General features: G+C 45.2%; 1 protein-coding gene and 1 non-coding gene across 12 annotated transcripts in view; both read left to right on the forward strand.

Moving 5' to 3' along the window:
• The first annotated feature begins 6,040 nt into the window (after window positions 1–6,040).
• LOC121482199 lies at window positions 6,041–6,143 on the forward strand. Its single transcript, XR_005985554.1, has one exon. It is a non-coding gene; the product is annotated as a U6 spliceosomal RNA (small nuclear RNA).
• A 5,503-nt stretch (window positions 6,144–11,646) lies between these two features.
• Window positions 11,647–18,028, forward strand: part of ZNF236 (zinc finger protein 236) — a 110,537-nt gene continuing 104,155 nt past the window's right edge. For 3 of the 11 annotated variants that reach the window (XM_041739524.1, XM_041739523.1, XM_041739521.1), the window contains exon 1: window positions 12,801–14,059. Coding sequence is in view for 3 of the 11 variants with exons in the window: in XM_041739519.1 (XP_041595453.1) it covers window positions 12,212–12,266 (55 nt within the window). In the remaining 8 variants the exon portion in view is untranslated. Of the gene's footprint in view, window positions 12,267–12,800; window positions 14,060–18,028 lie in introns of those variants that run through there. The other 8 variants (XM_041739519.1, XM_041739532.1, XM_041739522.1 and 5 more) reach the window with 7 other exon arrangements.

Raw genomic sequence — 18,028 nt, forward strand, 5'->3', positions numbered from 1 at the left:
TGGAGGAAGGCCGGTACAGGTGTGGGTGGGATGGCTTCGAAGCAGTGCTGGCACGTGGATGTGGGAAGACCAGGCAGGTGCTGGAGGGTCTCCAGGCCTCCACTTACTGGGAGGGGGGCACAGCCCGAGCAGCTTGGGAGGTGGAGAGGGCATCGCACAGGGTTGCCGGCCGAGATATCAGACAGAGGTAGGAAGCAACTGTGGGAACTGGGGAGTAAACTGAGCAGGTGACTGGCCCCATGGGGACCAGGCCTCAAGGAGAGCGTGGGGAACAGGTGAAGAGAGAGGAGAGGCGTGGGTCCAACCGGGGAGTCCTGGGGGACCAGAGAAGGGAAGACCAGCTGAGAGTGGTTTGGAGGATCCCACGTAAGTTCTGCAGGGGAGGTGAGGCGTAATGGGGAGTGTGAGCTGCTGTGGGCCTGAGGTCCTCAAAGACACCAGGAGAGGCACAGAAAGGGTCAGCGGTGGTGGGGCGTTGGATCCTTTCCTCCGTCTGTTACTTGGCACCTTCTCAGGCAACGGACTCGTTGTGTTTAGGATTCAAGAGGAATGGGGTAGGATGCTGTGCCTTCTTTCAGTGTGGCTCCATGTGGCTGCCTGTGTACCCTCGACATCCCCAGAGAGGGGTGCTGGCATCACTGAGCTGCATAAATGAAGCTGGGGTCTACTAGTGAATTGTTAGCACATTTTTGTTTTTATTACAGCAAAGTGTGACCCTCACACCTGTGAGCCCTGGGAATGTACATGTTCAAGGATCCTTCTCCATTATCCCAGCAGTTTCTCTCTAAAAAAATAGTGTTTGAAGTTTTGTGGTTGAAGCACAGAGCAGTGCTAGAATATCAAAACCGCCTGGGGACCTTGGAGAGCCACTTGTTGAACTTTCTAATTTTCCCGTTTGAAACCTAGCAAAGTAAAATGATGTCCTGGGGTCATGCAGCCTGACATCTGGAACAAAAACGTTACTGTCAGCCGCCATGAGCATGCTGGAGGGGAAAATGTGATGGAAATTTGTAAGCTTCACAGAGCGATGGTCACAAAGCGTGGACTATAGAACGTTCCTGTGGGCTGTGTGTAAAACGAGTTCACAGAACCTCAGCTCCAACCTACCTGGGCAAGGGGTACTGGGGGTGATCTGAGGTTAATCGGCTGGCAGATAGGTGCCATTCACATAACACCTCTCATTTTTAGGGAAGAATTGAACAGATGCCCCCAAATATGAGACATAACACTAGTGAGTCTGAGCAATCACTGCAGACAGCATCCCTACGGAATTCCATGGGAGGAATAGAAGTGTACACACGGATTGTACTCTGGGAATGACAGCTTATGTCACTTATGTTCATGTTGTACGCTGCTTGGGACGTTTTCTGGAAACAGAAATTCAGATTTATTGAGTGCAATTGAACAACATAGTCTATATTTTATTGCGCTAACTGGGAAGGATGGCTGCAGATTTTGGAAAGAGTCTGGATAGATTCAGTGGCCCTTCCCCAGAAGGTTTGTCACCTTTCCCCAGGAAGTGGCGGCTAGTGCCGCTTCTTTCCATGACCTAACATGGATTCCCAGCACCGTGAGGCACTAGACAGTAACATGAAGAAGTTCGTTGCAGAATTGCGGGTCCATGATCAGTGTGTGAAGAGTGAGCATGTTATACATCCTACTGCATTCTAGGGTAGGAAATGGGATTCACAGTCGAAATATATGGATATTTCAGCCTCCCCCCCGGTGCAAGTGAATAAAGGACAGAGTGTCATGTAAGAGGCCAACGGGCTGGGAGGTGCTGGTGTGGGATGTGGGCACACACGTGGGCAACAGATGGAGCTGCTATGGGTGCAGATTGGAAGGTGTCTGGAAAACAGCTCTACTGTTTCTTTCCATGAATCTTGAGCAAGAGAGTCACTTCACCCCCTGGACCTCAGCACCCTCGTGTATAGAGAGGAATAACACTCCTTGTCTACCTCCAATTGAATTTTATGGATCAAGTGATAGCACAGACAAAGCATGTTATAGAAAGAGGATAAATAAGCATTATTCAGGAAGACTGCAAGATTTCAGAATGCCCCAAAATTGAATTTAAATGAGTCATTGTCCCTATTATTAGAATAATATGAAAATTTTATTCAGACTGTTGATGTTTTGCCTATTCTTTCTTTAATGTTTCAGGACTGAATCTATTCATACAGTTTTAAGAGCGTGGACATTCTATCTCTGTAATAACTAGTCTTTGGCATAAAGATCCTGAAATCTGCATTCTCTTTGCAACACCGTTTTAACTTTCTGATAGATGAAACCCCAGTGTTCTCCAGTTCCTCTACTCAATAGTTTGGTAGATGCAGAAGTGAAAGAGCTGTGTCCTGAAGGGGGTGGCATAGTGCCTGGCACGTAGTAAGCAGTCAGGGAATGGTTAAGAAGATAGATAACAGAAGCAGGATAGACAGATGAGCCAAAGTGATCTCTTCCATGATCACATATCTGAACTTATCACTCACAGTTATTCTGTCCTCTGGTATTCTTTAGAGTCTCTCCGCCCCTAGGGGCAAACTTTTTCCTACCCATTCTACTCCATCACTGCTACTGAGCATGTCCTGTATCCTCATTAAGCCTCATTCTTTCCTTATCATTCAAGACATTCACACATCATTTACTTTCTTATAGGAATATTTGAACATCATTCCTTATTTCGTATCAGCTGATTGTGCTTTCTGAAATCATGCTGTCAGGTGGGAGATCCCACACCACTCTTGTGCCCTGCAGTCAGCTCTGCCAGTCCTCATGCCACCCCTTCCACATAGACTGTGCCCATTTTCCCGGGCTCCTGAGAGCTTCTAAGAGAGTCAAGAGTCAGGACCCATTGGCATCACTATGAATTCCTGCTTGGACTCAGCAATCATTTTATTCATCTATTTATTGTATCTTTTTATTACCATTGCTGTGCTTTTCAATTATCATGTTATTTCCATTTTCTTTGGTGTCAAACTAAGTCATTTTATCTCTGAAACTACTCCAGGCAGCATCAATGTCAGGTGGATTTCAGTGTCTAGTTCAATATGCAGCTTGTGAATTTAAATGACTCTGGAGTGAAATGAAATTTGCAATCTCAGATCTTAGGTTCTCAAACTACTAGGAATATAATTTAATTTGCTCATCTGGTGAAGGAAAGAGTATACAGGTTCTGGAGACTTAGAGGCCTGCTTTCTGATCTGAACTCCAAGACTTACTGTGTCATCTTATGCAAGTTATTTAACCTCTTCCAACAAACATGTAAAATGGAATATAGTGCATACTTCTAGTCCTGGCATAACTAATAGAGATTAAATATGTAAATGTGCCTGGCAGCAAATGATTGATATACAGTGTTCTTGTTTTCCTCTTCATTACCCTTAGCTTGGATCCTATGTGCTGGTATTTAATTCTTGGAACCTGAGAACCAAACAATGACAACAAATTGAAAAGCCCCAAAATTTTAAGTCTTGGAAAGTGTGCTAGTGCTAAACTCTTCCATAAAATTCAAGAGAAAGGAATACTTCACAATTCAGTCTAGGAGACTAACCCCATACAAAGACCAGAAAAACACATTACAGGAATAAAAAAAAAAAAAAAAAAAAGAACTACAGACTGATGTCCCTTATGAACACAGATACAAAAATTCATAAGAAAATGTTAGCAAGTGCATTCACTCATGACAGAAATTCTTACAGTGTAGGAAAAGAAGGGAATGTCCTCAATATGATAAAGGGCAACTATAGAAAATCTGTAGCTAGTATCCTAATTAATAGCGACAGACTGAATCCTTTCCCTCCCTTATCAGTGAGGGGAAAGATAGTTGCTGTTACTAGGTCTACCCAATGGTACTAGAACTAGTATTACAAGTTCTGGGCAGTGCAATAAAGCTGGAAAAAGGGAAAAAAAAGGCTTCATATTGGAAAAGAAGTAAAACAGTTTATTTTCAGAAATTATAAGCATTTATTTAAAAAACCTCTCTTGGAACCCATAGCAAAAGCTACTATAACTTGTAAGTTTAGCAAGGTTTCAGGATAAACAACCAATGTAAAAAAATAGAGCAATCATTTTGACACTAGATAAACAATTATGTCTAACATGGCAGCAAAAGAATGAGCTACAGGGGCATCTAGGTGGCTCAGCGGTTGAGCATCTGCCTTTGGCTCAGGTTGTGATCCTGGAGTTCCAGGATTGAGTCCCACATTGGGTTCCCCACATGGAGCTTGCTTCTCCCTCTGCCTATGTCTCTGTGTCTCTCTCTGTGTCTCTCATGAATAAATAAATAAACCTTAAAAAATATATGAGCTACTTGGGAAGAATCTATTTGACAAAAGATCGACAAGACCCAAGCCCTGAAAACTGCAAAGCACAGCTGAGAGGAATGGGAAGAGATTTGAGTAAACTGGAAGAGAAATTGTGTTCCTAGGCTGGGTGACTCCGTATAGTTATGGTGTGAATTTCTCCCAAATCAATGTATGGATTCTAAGCAGTTCTATTCAGAATCTCAGCTGACTTTTAAATTTTTTTAAAAAATTGACAAGCTGATTTTAAAATTCAGAAAATGTGTGTGGCATTGGAGAGAAGAGAAACACATAAATAGGACAGAATAGAGTCCAAGATAGGCCTGTACGTATGTGATCAATTAATTTTAAACAGTGTTGACAAGGCAATTCAATGGAAAAATAATCATCTTTTTATCAAATAGCACTGGAGCAATTGGATATCATGTTGAGAAAATGAAACAACCCTTACTTCATACCACATTTAAAATTAACCATCATAGAGAAAGACCAAAATATAAGAGCTAAAATGTCCAAGAGAAAACACAGGAAATCTAATCACTTTGGGTTTGGCAAAGTTTCCTTGAAACGACACAAAAAGCATGGAACAATTGATCATAATGTGAACTTCAAAAAAACCCCAAAACTTATGCCATTCAAAAGACAATGTTATGGAAATGAAAAGGCAAGCCACCTATGAGGGTATTACAAACATATACCTAATAGGGGCACCTGGGTGGCTCAGGGGTTGAGCATCTGCCTTTGGCTCAGGTCATGATCCCGAGGTCCTGGGATCCAGTCCTGCTGGGAGCCTGCCTCTCCCTCTGCCTGTGTCTCTGCCTCTCTGTGTCTCTCATGAATAAATAAATAAAATCTTTTAAAAAAACAAAAATACCCATATACTTGATAAAGAAATTATACTTGGGGTATGCAAATAACTCTATATCTCAATGAGATGACAAACAATCCAATTAAAAATGGGCAAAAATTTGAACACACTATATCAAGGACGATATTATGTGGACAGCAAATAAGCAGATGAAAAGTTGCTCAATGGCGTGCCTGGGTGGTTCAGTTGGTTAAGTATCTACCTTCAGTTCAGGTCATGATCCCTGGGTCCCGTGACTGAGTGTCTTATTGCATAGGGCTCCCTGCTCACCAGGGAGTCTGCTTCTCCCTCTGCCCCTCCCCCATTTATGTGCATGCACATGCACACACTCTCTCAAATAAAATCTAAAAAAAATTCAGTATCATTAGTTATTAGAGAAAGGCAAATAAAAACCACAGTGAGATACCATTAACTATTTCCTAGAAAGACTGAAATTCAGAAGGTTAACTATACCAAGCAATGGTAAGTCAGTGGAGCAACCAGAATGTCATACATTGCTGGTAAAAAGGTAAGATGGCATAACTACTTTGGAAAGCAGTTTAGCAGCTTCTAAAACAGTTAAAGGAATAGCTACCATTTGACCCTGCCACGCCACTCCTAGGTAATTACTTAAGAGAAACTAAAACAGAAATGCAGCCAGGCCAAGACCTGATGCAAATGTTGATAGCAGTTTCGTCTATAATCATGGCTTGTACAAGGTGAGACAAATGAAACGTGTACAAACCTGAGAGTGAGCACCAGGTGCTTTGTTCTGTCACCCTAGTCTGGGTCTGTTAATACTAGTTAAAAACTGAAAACAAACCCAATGTCCATCAACAGGTAGATGGATAGAGGAACTGTGGTATATCCATAAAATGAAATACTATTCAGTGCTCTCTTTGGCAGCTTATCATAAAATTGGAATCATACAGAGAAAATGAGTATGGCCCCTATGCAAGCAGGACACTCAAATTGGTGAAGCATTCCATATCTTTATAAAATGAGTCCTAAAAACGTAATGTGACTATAGTTAATAGCACTGTATTGTATATTTGAAAGTTACTAAGAGAGCAGATCTTAAAAGTTCTCACCACAAGGAAAAAATTGTAACTCTGTGTGGTAATGGATATTAACTAGACTTATTGAGATAATTTTGCAATATATGCAATTATACATAATTGCGCTATACACCGGAAACTAGTGTTATATGTAAATTGTACCTTAAAAAAGAAAATAAATACTATTCAGCAATAAAAAGGAATGAACTAATGATTACTTCAACAACATGGGTACAGCTCAAGCTCAAGATAATTATTCTGAGTGAAAAAAGGCAAAAATAATATATATGATTCCATTTATATAAAGTTCTGGAAATTGTAATCTAATCTATAGTGACAAAAAGATTAGTAGTTGCCTGGGAATTGGGGATCAGGGAGGGGATTAGTACACAGGGAAATAAGGAAATAAGGGTGGTAGGGTGGTAGGATATGTTCATACCTTGATTGTATTGATGGCTTCACATGTATACATGTGTCAAAACTGATCAAACTTCACCCTTAAATATGTGTTTGCTGTATATCAATTATATTTCAACAAAGCTGTTAAAATAAAATGAGCCAATAAGAATTTAAGTCATGAGTCCTTATTGGATCCTGATTGGGAAAGTAAGAATCTTTAGAGACAATTGGGAGTATTTGAATATGGACTAGATATTAAATATATTAGGAGATTATTGATACTTTTCTTAGGTATAGTAACGATATCATGGATATGTAGGGAAAGGCACGTATTCTTAAGAGATTCATGCTGACGTAGTTAGGGGTAAAGCGTGATGTTTGCAGCTTATTTCAAATAGCTTGGCAAAAACAAAATAACAAGAAACAAAACCCACACCCACAGAAAAACAAAAGGCAACAGGAAAATAAATAGATAAAGCAAATATGACAAAAATATTAAGACTGTTGAATCTAAGTTTTGGAATATAGGAGTTCATTATACTATTTTTTCAATTATTTTGTATGTTGGATAATTTTGTCATTAAAAAACTGGAAAAGTTTACCAAGTAGATTTGAAAAAGAACCAAATTATAAAGATAAAATATAATTGAATTATTAAACTCAATTGATAGGTTTAACTAAAGTCAGGGCAGAAGATAAAGTTGATGAATTCCAAAATGAATCTTACAATATCCAAGATGCAGTACAGAGGAAAAGAGAAAATATGAAAGTAAGTTAAGAAAAATGGAGAATAAAATGAGCAAGCCTATCATTAATCTCGCTGGAACTCCAAGAGAAAGAGAAGGAATGGGGCTAAGGCCACCTTTGTAGACATAATCCCTGAGAATCCCCACTGAATCCCTGAGCACATAAATGAAAAGCATCCACGCTTAGGCACACCATGATGAATCTGCGAGTCACTCATGGCTGAGAAGGTTGTAAAAGCTTCCAGTGAAGAAAAGTGACCTGCAAAAGAAAGAAGGATAACCGACTGGTCATCATTTACAACAGAAACTAAGCTAAAAGTGGAATATTTTCAGTGGATTGAAAGAAAATAATTGTTAACCTAGAATTATTTAACCAGGAAAGTACCTTTTAAGAATAAGGGCAAAATAAAGACGTTTTCAGGTAAACAAAAAATGATAGAATGCTCGCTGCTAGTCATGTTCACTGAGTGAAATTATAAAGTGTGTATATGAGACAGGAGATGAAGTCTGGAGACATAAGAAGAATGTAGAGGACAAAATTGGAATATTAGAATATCTATGTAAATTAGACTACATAAAACAGTAATGTCTTCTGCAGTTTAAAGTAGAATTAAAACACCAAACAATAATTTATAAATTAGGAGGAGGGTAAAGACGTTAACATTCTAGTTTCATAAATATCATCTAAAAGTTTCTAGGTTACCTTTAACAGAATAGAGTATATAACTTTCAGAGGGAAAAAGGAGAATGAGAAAAAAGAAAAAGTCAATCCAAAAAAAAAGGAAAGAAAGTGGTGTAAACTTAGCTGACATGGGACACATTGAAAGCAAAAAATATTTCTCATCTTGTATTAAAATCAACACCAGAAGGCAAGTGCAAGAATAGTCATAGCAGCATGTTCATAAAAAAACAAAAAACAACTCGACATAACTCAGAAGTCTGTCAACAGTGTATTGAATGAATAAACTGTGGCACAGTCTTACAATGAAGTGCTGTACAACAGTAAAAACAAATGAACTGTAGCTATAATGCATCAGCATCAATGAATCTCAGATATGATAGAAGCAAAGAGGCCACAGAAGAATTTGGAAAAACTTTGAGAAAGCTGAAAAAGTTGGACCAACTGACCAATATTTCATTTATTTAAAGACATCTACAAAGTCTATACAACCATAAAAGCAAGGGAAGGGGATCAGGAGAGCAGATACCTCTAGGAAAAGACACTTTAGGGAGAGGCATATATGGGTCTTCCAGGGTGCTGGCCCTGTTTTCTAGCTGTGCCTTGTGTGGTGGTTCTGGGGAGCATGTTTTTTGTCACCCTTTTTATGTCTGCTATGGTAATCAGCTTAAAAATGAGATGGAAGAACAGAACAGCCCTCCACGGAACCCTCTGAGACATCCTAGGAAGAGGAGTCTAGAAAGCAACCTACCTATAAACTACGAAGACTGGATCAGGAAGACAGAAAATGTGAACAGACCAATGAGTGAGGCAATTAAAACAGTAATAGAAAAAATATCCCAACAAAGAAAAGCCCAGTAGCAGATGATTTCACCAGTGAATTCTAGCAAACATTAAAGAATAACACGATCCTTCTCAAACTCTTCCAAAAAACTTAGGAGAGAGAATACTCTCAATTTTAGGAGGCCAGGAGTACCCTGATATTGAAGCCAGGTAAGGATACAAGGAAAGAACCCCAAAACTATAGGCCATGATCCATGATGAATATATGCAAAAGTTTTCAATAAAATGCTAGCAAACTGAATTCAACAGCACGTTAAAAGAATCACACACCATGATCAAGTATAATTTATCATTGGAAAGCAATGCAAATTAATGTGATACACCACATTAATAAAAGATGTTCATCTCAACAGATGCAGAAAAAACATCGGACAAAATTCAACACCCTTTCAAAAAATTCAACATCTCAACAAATTGGGTATAGAAATAGTGTATCTTACCATAATAAAGGGCATCTATGACAAACCCACAGCTAACATCATACTCAATGGTGAGAGGTTCAAAGCTTTCCAAGACCACGAATAAGACAAGGGTGTCTGCTCTTGCCACTCCTATTCAACATTGCACTGGAAGTCCTAGCCAGAGCAATTAGACAAGAAAAAGAAATAAAAGGCAACCAAATCATAAGGGAAGTAAAATTGTCTGTTTACAGATGCTACTAGTATGGACAGTAAAAAAAGAAACAATCCTATGAAGTTACATAGGCATACAGCTGTCTTTTGTGAGAATCTTCTAATGGATCACAACTACTTCTTGGGCTAAAAAACCTGGAGTTGACTTTCATATTCACCTTTTATAACTACATAGGACTTTACTAGTTTAGGTACTTATTCCTTTAATTTCTACTTTCTTCCTTTATCCTGATTTCACTTATATTTTACTGATAGAAATTGCTTCAAATCCTTTGCCGATCAGAATAGGGTATATACATTTCCAAACAGATTTACAAGTGGCTCAAGCTTCTTATGATCTGCCTCCAATCTTTTTTCTCAGCCTTATACCTATGCTAGTCCTGATATATGTATGTTAATAGTCACATTTTGTCTAAATTTATATATATTTCTGCTTTGATGCAACTGGGTACATGGGATGAAAGGTAAGCAGATTTGGTTTGCACCTTGGACTTGCTTACAGGCTATGTACCCTTAATCAGACTATTTAGCCCCTCTGAACCTCAGCACCATCATCTGTAAAATGGTACTTGCAGGATTACGTAAAACACTAAAATGTTAGCAGTTAAAAACAGCAGATGTTAATTACCAGTTGTCACTCCTTGGTTAGCTGTTGACGGTTAAATAACCTCTTTTCAAATAGGATTATCTGCCTAGTTTTTTCAGGATCTGGATGAATGTATGGAAACAAAAGAACATATATAAAGCACCTAACAAAATACTCTAGTTTTTCCCCTTTACCGTTACCTCTACCTGGGAAGCCCTACTTGTTACCATCTGTTAGAATACAAGCATCTACTAAGTTTCAGTTGAGTGTCTTTCCTATTTATTTTTCCAACTGTAATTTATATGGTCCTCAAATTTCTCCATCCACTTTTAAAATCTCTATTTATAATATATTGACTGCTTTTGTCTTTCTTGTCCTATAGCACCAAGTTGTTTTGGTGGGGAAGACATTGTTTTCCCTTTGTATTCCCTCCTAATACTTTGGATGCAATTGGTAACCATTATTTACTACTTTGAATTAATTTTCCTGAGGATACTAAGACTGTTAGACTCCTTCCTTGATTGATAATGTTGCCTCACCCAATTCTGTCCTCTTGTTACTGTGTCACAATTTTGTGGAAGTTATTATGAGCAAACAACAGAAATAAAAGATGAATACAATATAAAACTACATTTTAATGTATTACATCAGATGACAGGTCTTCCTCATCCAAGTCCCTGATCTGTTACTGTCTGCCCCTTGAGAGTGTGCCATGGGGATGCTCTCAGGGGGATCTTGGAGGACCACGTTCCCCGTGTTTCCTGCAATTAAATGAACACAGTAAACATAGGTGAGCACATCTGAAGCACCTAGCACATCGGGGACCCTTGCTCGCCCCTCCTCTTCCACCAGCAAAGCTTTTTCACCACCTGTACCAGTTTAAAGGGCATCTTTCTTCTTTTCCTCATGGCTGTCCCAGGCGGTGGCTTTGGCTGGACACACACTGGGACAGCTGCCCTACTGAGGCCATGACGACCCAGGGGTGATGATCTAGGATGACAGCCTGCTCTTCCTGCTCAGGCCATGAGGACTGAGGAGTGACCCAGGGGACCCCGGCCAGCCCTGCTCAGCCCATCAGGGCCGAGGGGGGAGCCAGGTGACTCCAGCCCGCCCCGCTCAGCCCATCAGGACCCAGGGGTGACCCAGGTGACCCCGGCCCGCCCCGCTCAGCCCATCGGGGCCGAGGGGGGCCCAGGTGACCCCGGCCCGCCCCGCTCAGCCCATCAGGACTGAGGAGTGACCCAGGTGACCCCGGCCCGCCCCGCTCAGCCCATCAGGACTGAGGGGGGCCCAGGTGACCCCGGCCCGCCCCGCTCAGCCCATCGGGGCCAAGGGGGGCCCAGGTGACCCCGGCCCGCCCCGCTCAGCCCATCAGGACCGAGGGGGGCCCAGGTGACCCCGGCCCACGCCGCTCAGCCCATCGGGGCCGAGGGGGGCCCAGGTGACCCCGGCCCGCCCCGCTCAGCCCATCAGGACTGAGGAGTGACCCAGGTGACCCCGGCCCGCCCCGCTCAGCCCATCAGGACTGAGGGGGGCCCAGGTGACCCCGGCCCGCCCCGCTCAGCCCATCGGGACCGAGGGGGACCCAGGTGACCCCAGCCCGCCCCGCTCAGCCCATCAGGACCGAGGGGTGACCCAAGTGACCCCGGCCCGTCCCGCTCAGCCCATCAGGACCGAGGGGCGACCCAGGGAGGCCCTAGCCCACCCCGCTCAGCCCATCGGGGCCGACGGGGACCCAGGTGACCACCACCCGCTCGCGCTCCGCACCAGGCCCGACCGGCGGAACGCGCATGCGCAGGCGCCGCTCCCCGCCCCCACCGCGCGCCCGCGCCCGCGCCCAACGCCCCTAACGCGGCCCGCCGGGCCATGGAACCCGCCGAAGTTGGCGCGGGTCGAGCCCTCGCGTTCGCTCGCTCGGGCGCCTTCCCCCCGTGAGGCCCACGGGCGCTCAGACCCGGCTGGGCGGCCGCCCGCGCGCCCCGGGGCCGCTCCGCCCGCCTCCGCCGCTCGGCCGTGCGCGCGCCTCGCCCCGAGGCCGGTCCCCGCGCGTGCGCGCTCCGCCGGGCGTATGTGTGTGAGTGTGTGTGCGGCCGAGGGGTGGGCCGCCGCCGCCGCCGACGATGCCGCGGGGCCGCCCCCCGAAGCCCAAGGAGAGCAAGGCGCGCGGCGACACCGGTAAGCGGCTCCGGCCCGGCCGCGCTGTGCCGCTCCGCGCGAATATAGTCCCCGGATGCGGCGCGAGGGGCGCCGGGAGCGGGCCGGGCCGGGGGCGGCGGGCCGGGGGCGGCGGGGGCCCGGGCGGGCCGGGCCGGGGGCGGGGGCGGGGGCCGGGGCCGGGCGGGGGTCCGCCGCCTCCACCGCCGCCGCCGCCGCCGCCGCCGCCGCCTGGGGCCGCAGGGCGCGGGCGGAATGATACCGGCGCGGCGCGGCGGCCCCTCCGCGGGGCTGGGCCTACTTTCCTGGGCCGGGCGGGCGGCGGCGGCGGCGGCGGCGGCGGCGGGGCCGGGGCGAGGTGCGCGCCGCCCCCCGCCCCCCGCCCCCGCCCTCCGCGGGGACCCGGCCTCCGCGGCCCGCCGTCCCGGACCGAGGCGGCCTCCCCGCGGGGCTCCGGGGCCGCGTGGGCGGGCGGCGGGCCGGGCCGCCCCGACTGCCGAGGCCCGAGGGGGCCCGGGGGGCCCGGGGAGGCTCCGGGGCGCGCGGTCCGCGGGGCGGGCTGGGGGCCTCCGCGGGGCCGGGGCCGGGGCCGGGGCCGGGGTCGGGGGCCGAGGCCCGAGACCGCGGAGGCGGCTGCGTGGGAGCCGGGCCGGGTGTGGGGGAGGGGGCCTCCAGGTACTCGTTCCCTCGCTGGCTGGGACTCGGGGTCCCCTTCCCCGGGGAGGAGTCAGGGGGCTCGGCGGGGGGCTGGGGCCTGGAAGCCGCAGTGCGCCCCTCGTCGCATCTAGGAAGCGGTGCGGACGAGGAAGTGGTGTGAGCTCGGCACGGGACGTACCCAGCCAGCCGCGGTGGTGCCGCAGCCGGGGACCCGCGGGCCGACGCGCCGCCGCCGAAGTGGTGCAGGTGCGCCCCGGCGAGCCTCGCACAGCCCAGCGCAGCCCGCCCGGCTGTCCGGGAGCCGGGGTGTTGGCGGGGGAAATGCAGGGCTGCGGGCTCGAGGTTGCACCGGGACTGCTGGAGGCTGCGAGGAGGCCCGAAAGGCCTCTGCGTGCTCTGGCTTCGGCTCTAGTTCGCTCACTGTTTTTATTTTTGTTAAGAAGCCTTCTGCCAAAAATAAGGGAAGGTGCAGTGCGTCTCGGTTGCTTGGAAGAAGGCTAGGCCAGAGCGTGGAAAATTTGCATCCACTTGCAATCCCCCGTCTTCCCAAATGGCATCCTTTTGGACCTGGATTTTCAAGCCCCAAACAGAAGAATAATTCTCTCTTATTCCTCAAGGCTATTCATAATTAAGTCTTGTAGCTTCTACCTCAAAAATGTCTTTTCAGTCAGCCCTCCCCCTTTCCACCTGGTGTCCCTGGCTGGCCCAGTCCACCTGCGTGCGTGCACATGGACTTCTGTGGGAGCCTCTGACTGGTCCCAGGTAGTCTCACGCTACCTTAAGTTCATCACCTGGAGGAGCAGTTTAAAATGTAGATAAAATGGCCACACCCTGGTAAAAACTCTTAAGGATTTCTGATTCCTTGGGGTAAAATCCACATCCTGCAGGATCCTAATTGATCCAGCCTCTGGAGGGCTCATTTCCCTCCTCCTGTGCTCTAGCATTCAGTTCTCTGGGTTCTGGCAGAGGCCACACTTGTGGTCGGGTGGGGCCTTTGCTGTTACCTATTCTGAGAATCCACCTGCTCTTGCTCAATTTCTTAGGTCCCAGTGCTTCAGCTTCCCAGCAGAGGCTTCCTCAAAGCTGTCTGAAAATAACTTGACACCACAGTTCTTCTCAGAATGTAGGCCCTGGAGACACTCTCAGGGGTCTGCAGGGTAAATATTTTCATAGTGCTACTGTTTGGTTGTTTCACTTGCTGAACATTTGCACTAATGGTACAAAAACTATGGGGGTAGCATTGCTGGCGCCTTTGCACAGACTGCGAAGCTGCGGTATCTTCATGTATTTCACTCAAAAACAACATACTGAATCTATTCCAAATAAAATGATTTGCAGGAAAACAAAACATAACTTACTGCAACAGAGAAAATGTCAGAGGCAGATACGAGGATCTACTTACCTTCTATTCAGCCAGACATTAAAAAGATTTGTAAAAGTGAAAACTCTTGTTACTGCTTTTGTGGAGAATATATTTTTCATAAAAATGTGTATTTGTGTTAACATATAGTAGGTTTGTTTTTAAATGAATAAATATTTTAATAAGTGCTCAGTTTTAATTTCTGATAGGGCAAGTAACAATATAATCTGTATAAACCTAAGGTTTTTGGGGTCCTCAATATTTAAAAATGTAAAAATCCTGAGATCAAAATGTTTGAGGATTATTGTTCTGTCAGTTCACTGTCTTAAGAATGTTTTCTCATTATCGGAAATTCGTTTTGTATGTTACCATTATGAATTTTATTTTTAGAAAAACCTGGAAGGTGCGTGGGGAATTTTACAGATAGAGGGAATAATAAAGCTCAGAGAGGTTAAAGTGAGTCGGTAGGTCTACCCAGCTGGTGGCAGAGTTGGGATTTGAGTCTGCCTTTGAGTCCAAAGTGTGCATTTTACTATTTTGCCTTGATATATATAAAGCCCTACATATGGGTTAATTAATATATTCAACAAATATTTTAATTTTTTAATAATTTATTTTTTATTGGTGTTCAATTTGCCAACATACAGAATAATACCCAGTGCTCATCCCGTCAAGTGCACCCCTCAGTGCCCATCACCCATTCACCCCCACCTCCCGCTCTCCTCCCCTTCCACCACCCCTAGTTCGTTTCCCAGAGTTAGGAGTCTTCATGTTCTGTCTCCCTTTTTGATATTTCCTACCCATTTCTTCTCCCTTCCCTTGTATTCCCTTTCACTATTATTTATATTCCCCGAATGAATGAGAACATATAATGTTTGTCCTTCTCTGATTGACTTATTTCACTCAGCATAATACCCTCCAGTTCCATCCACGTTGAAGCAAATGGTGGGTATTTCAACAAATATTTTAAAGCACTTCCTGTGGTGGGTGTGCACGGCTAGGGACTGGGTCACAGAGTTCACCTAACACAGGATCTCTGCCACGGCTCTTGAAGACTATGTATGTCCTGTGATGGGGGAACATGTTTATGGCAGCAGATAGCAGACACTTGTAGTCTAGGGTTCCCAGAGAAAAGGATGTCAGAATGGAGATGTTAAGAAAACATTGCTTGGAGTCATAATTAGCTTAGGACAGAAGTACAGTAGTGGTGTCCTACCTCCCCCCCCCCCCCCCCCCCCCCCCGCCGCCTTACCTGCAGTTTCGGTCAGACGGTGGTCTTAGTGACATCATCAGAAGGTCATGGTGCCAGAGGTCACTTACCTCACTTCATGTCCCAAGAAGAAGGGTGAGTGTGGCCCAGTAAGATACTGAGAGAGAGAGAGACCAGAGAGACCAGAGACCGCATCTGCACAAGTGTACTAGTGTTGTCTATGTCACTACTATTGTGAATCTGTTATGGATTTGTCAGTCAAGCTCAGTGATAGATACTTTAGCACAGGAAAAATCAAATAGACGGGGTTCTGCGCTCTGGTTTCAGGCATAGGGTGGAGGGGTGCCTTGCAGTATACCTACCTGTGGATGGGGGGCTGCTGTGGCAAAGGAAGCCTCGAGGGGGTGGTGTGTGTTGAGTACTTGTTTGGTGCCTGGCACTATCTTGGGGATAGAAGGATGATCGAGGTAGAGTTTTTTCTTTATTGTGCTTAGTTTAGTTTAAGTAATAACATGACCTTGGTGGAAACCACACTTTGGGGACTTGTATGGCTTCCATTTTTTCCACTGCAGTGGTACAGACCTTTTCACCCCAGCTTGTACCTGTATTTTGGCCTCCTGCTCCGTTTCCGTTTTCTGTGGGAGGAATATTTGTAATACTTCATTTCCAGAGAGCTGAGGCCAGCAGACGTTGAGCCAAATGTATAAACTAGTCCCCTCTTGCTCAGATGATTAGTTTAGGCCATTTTAGCTGTTCTTGGATGAACTCAGGGGCTCTCCTCTTCTCTCTAAGGGGATGAGACGACCGGGTTGAGCTAAGAGCAGTAGGATTCAGCGCACAAGGCAGCAGATGTGGTGCTGACAGGTTTAGAGGTGACTTCTCTGCTTCAGACTCAACTAGGTACTCCTGGTGGGGCTGAGGGGAGGGCAGGTTCTGCTTAAAGTAATAACTCTCTGACAATATCGGGCATCTGAGAATGAAAAAGTTTCTTCGTAAAGGAGCAGCCTTCATTCTCCACCACTGAGCTTCCTACGCAGGCAGAATTTTTAATATTTTGAGAAAAGTGTGTTGGGTAAACACATCAAGTTTAAAGATTTTATGATCCTAGAATCAAGTAGTGAGTTAACAGCAGTTCAGAATATTTCCCACAATAAAGGAAAAATATTTGATTGTAAAGATTTATTTAAAAAAAAAAAATCTTGGTCTTTGACCCAAATACAGCCTGGGAAAACCATACTAAACCATAATTCTTTGTGAGATAAAGGCAACTCAGCAGTTTTTAAAATAATGCTTATCCTGTACCAGGGTCTTTATATTTTCTCTGTATACAAAGTCAGGGTCAAGCGATTAGTGTTTTTCAAGCTACTTTTTAGTTGTAGAACTTTTTTACATGAAATGTGTCAGGATCTCAAGTGGTGGTTTTCACCCTTGGCGAAACATTATGGAATCACCTGGGGAGCTTTTAAAGATATTGATGACCAGGCCTCGAGTGCAGTTATGTGTGAACCTGTGAGGGGGAGCCAGGCATCACTGCTCTGCAGGCTCCCCAATAGTTCCACTGTGTGGTCAAGGCTGAACACCAGTGGTCTCCAGCAGAGCTGTTCTGGGTAAAGGTGGGAGATTGAGAGATTCAGAGACAGCCCACAGCTCTGCGGTGTCTTCCCCTAAAATTTCAGCAGAGTTGAAAACTTACCTTAGTGGATTAAATTAATAATTTAGGTAATAAGCAGCATGAGTGGACAGTGTGCTCTTAATACAGAAGTGAAAAACTTAATTGTTCATGGCTCCGACAGCTAAAGCAAGCTAGTTAAAGGTACTAGGTGACCTCAGGTAATAGCCAGTTCCGGGGAGCCAATTCTGGGAGAATTGCCAAGCTCTCACTTGGTTTACAGGGGCAAGCTCCTGCTCTGCTCCATTTAAGTATTGCTGTGTCTTAAGCATTTTTCAGGAGGAGGCCAGATGTGTGTATTTTTTTGAAACCTTTATTACTGTATTTTAGTAATTATGTTAATTGAACCAAACATCTACATAGAGAATGCAAAGAGCTTCATGAACTCCATATGTAACCAGCACCTAGAACATTGGCAGGACCTCACAAGCTCCTGGTGTTTCTTCCCTGTTACAACTGCCTTCCCTCTTTGTGCTCCACTGCCCTCTTCTGACTCTACAGGTTAGTTTTACCTGTTTGCAGACTCAGTTGAATTTACAGTATATGCCTTTTTGTTTCTGGCTTCATTCATTCAGTATTTGCTTTTATGAGATTATCCTTCTTATTATTTGGCAGAAATAGGTTCATTTACAAGGTTGTATATTATTCTGTTATGTAGCACATTGTCAATTTATCATTTCTACTCTGGGTACTTGGGTTGTTTCCAGTTGGGGGCTATTATAAATGCATGCTGCTATGCACTTTTATGCATTTCTGGGTCATGGTAGACACTGTCAAACAGTTTTCCAGTGATTGTACTAGTTTGCTCTCCTACAAGCAGTGTTGGAGAGAGTTGCACTTGCTCTGTCCTTTTACTATTTTAGCTATTCTGGTATGCATAGTGTTTG

The sequence above is a fragment of the Vulpes lagopus genome, chromosome 24, assembly GCF_018345385.1.
Source record: "Vulpes lagopus strain Blue_001 chromosome 24, ASM1834538v1, whole genome shotgun sequence".
Taxonomy (NCBI): Eukaryota; Metazoa; Chordata; class Mammalia; order Carnivora; family Canidae; genus Vulpes; species Vulpes lagopus.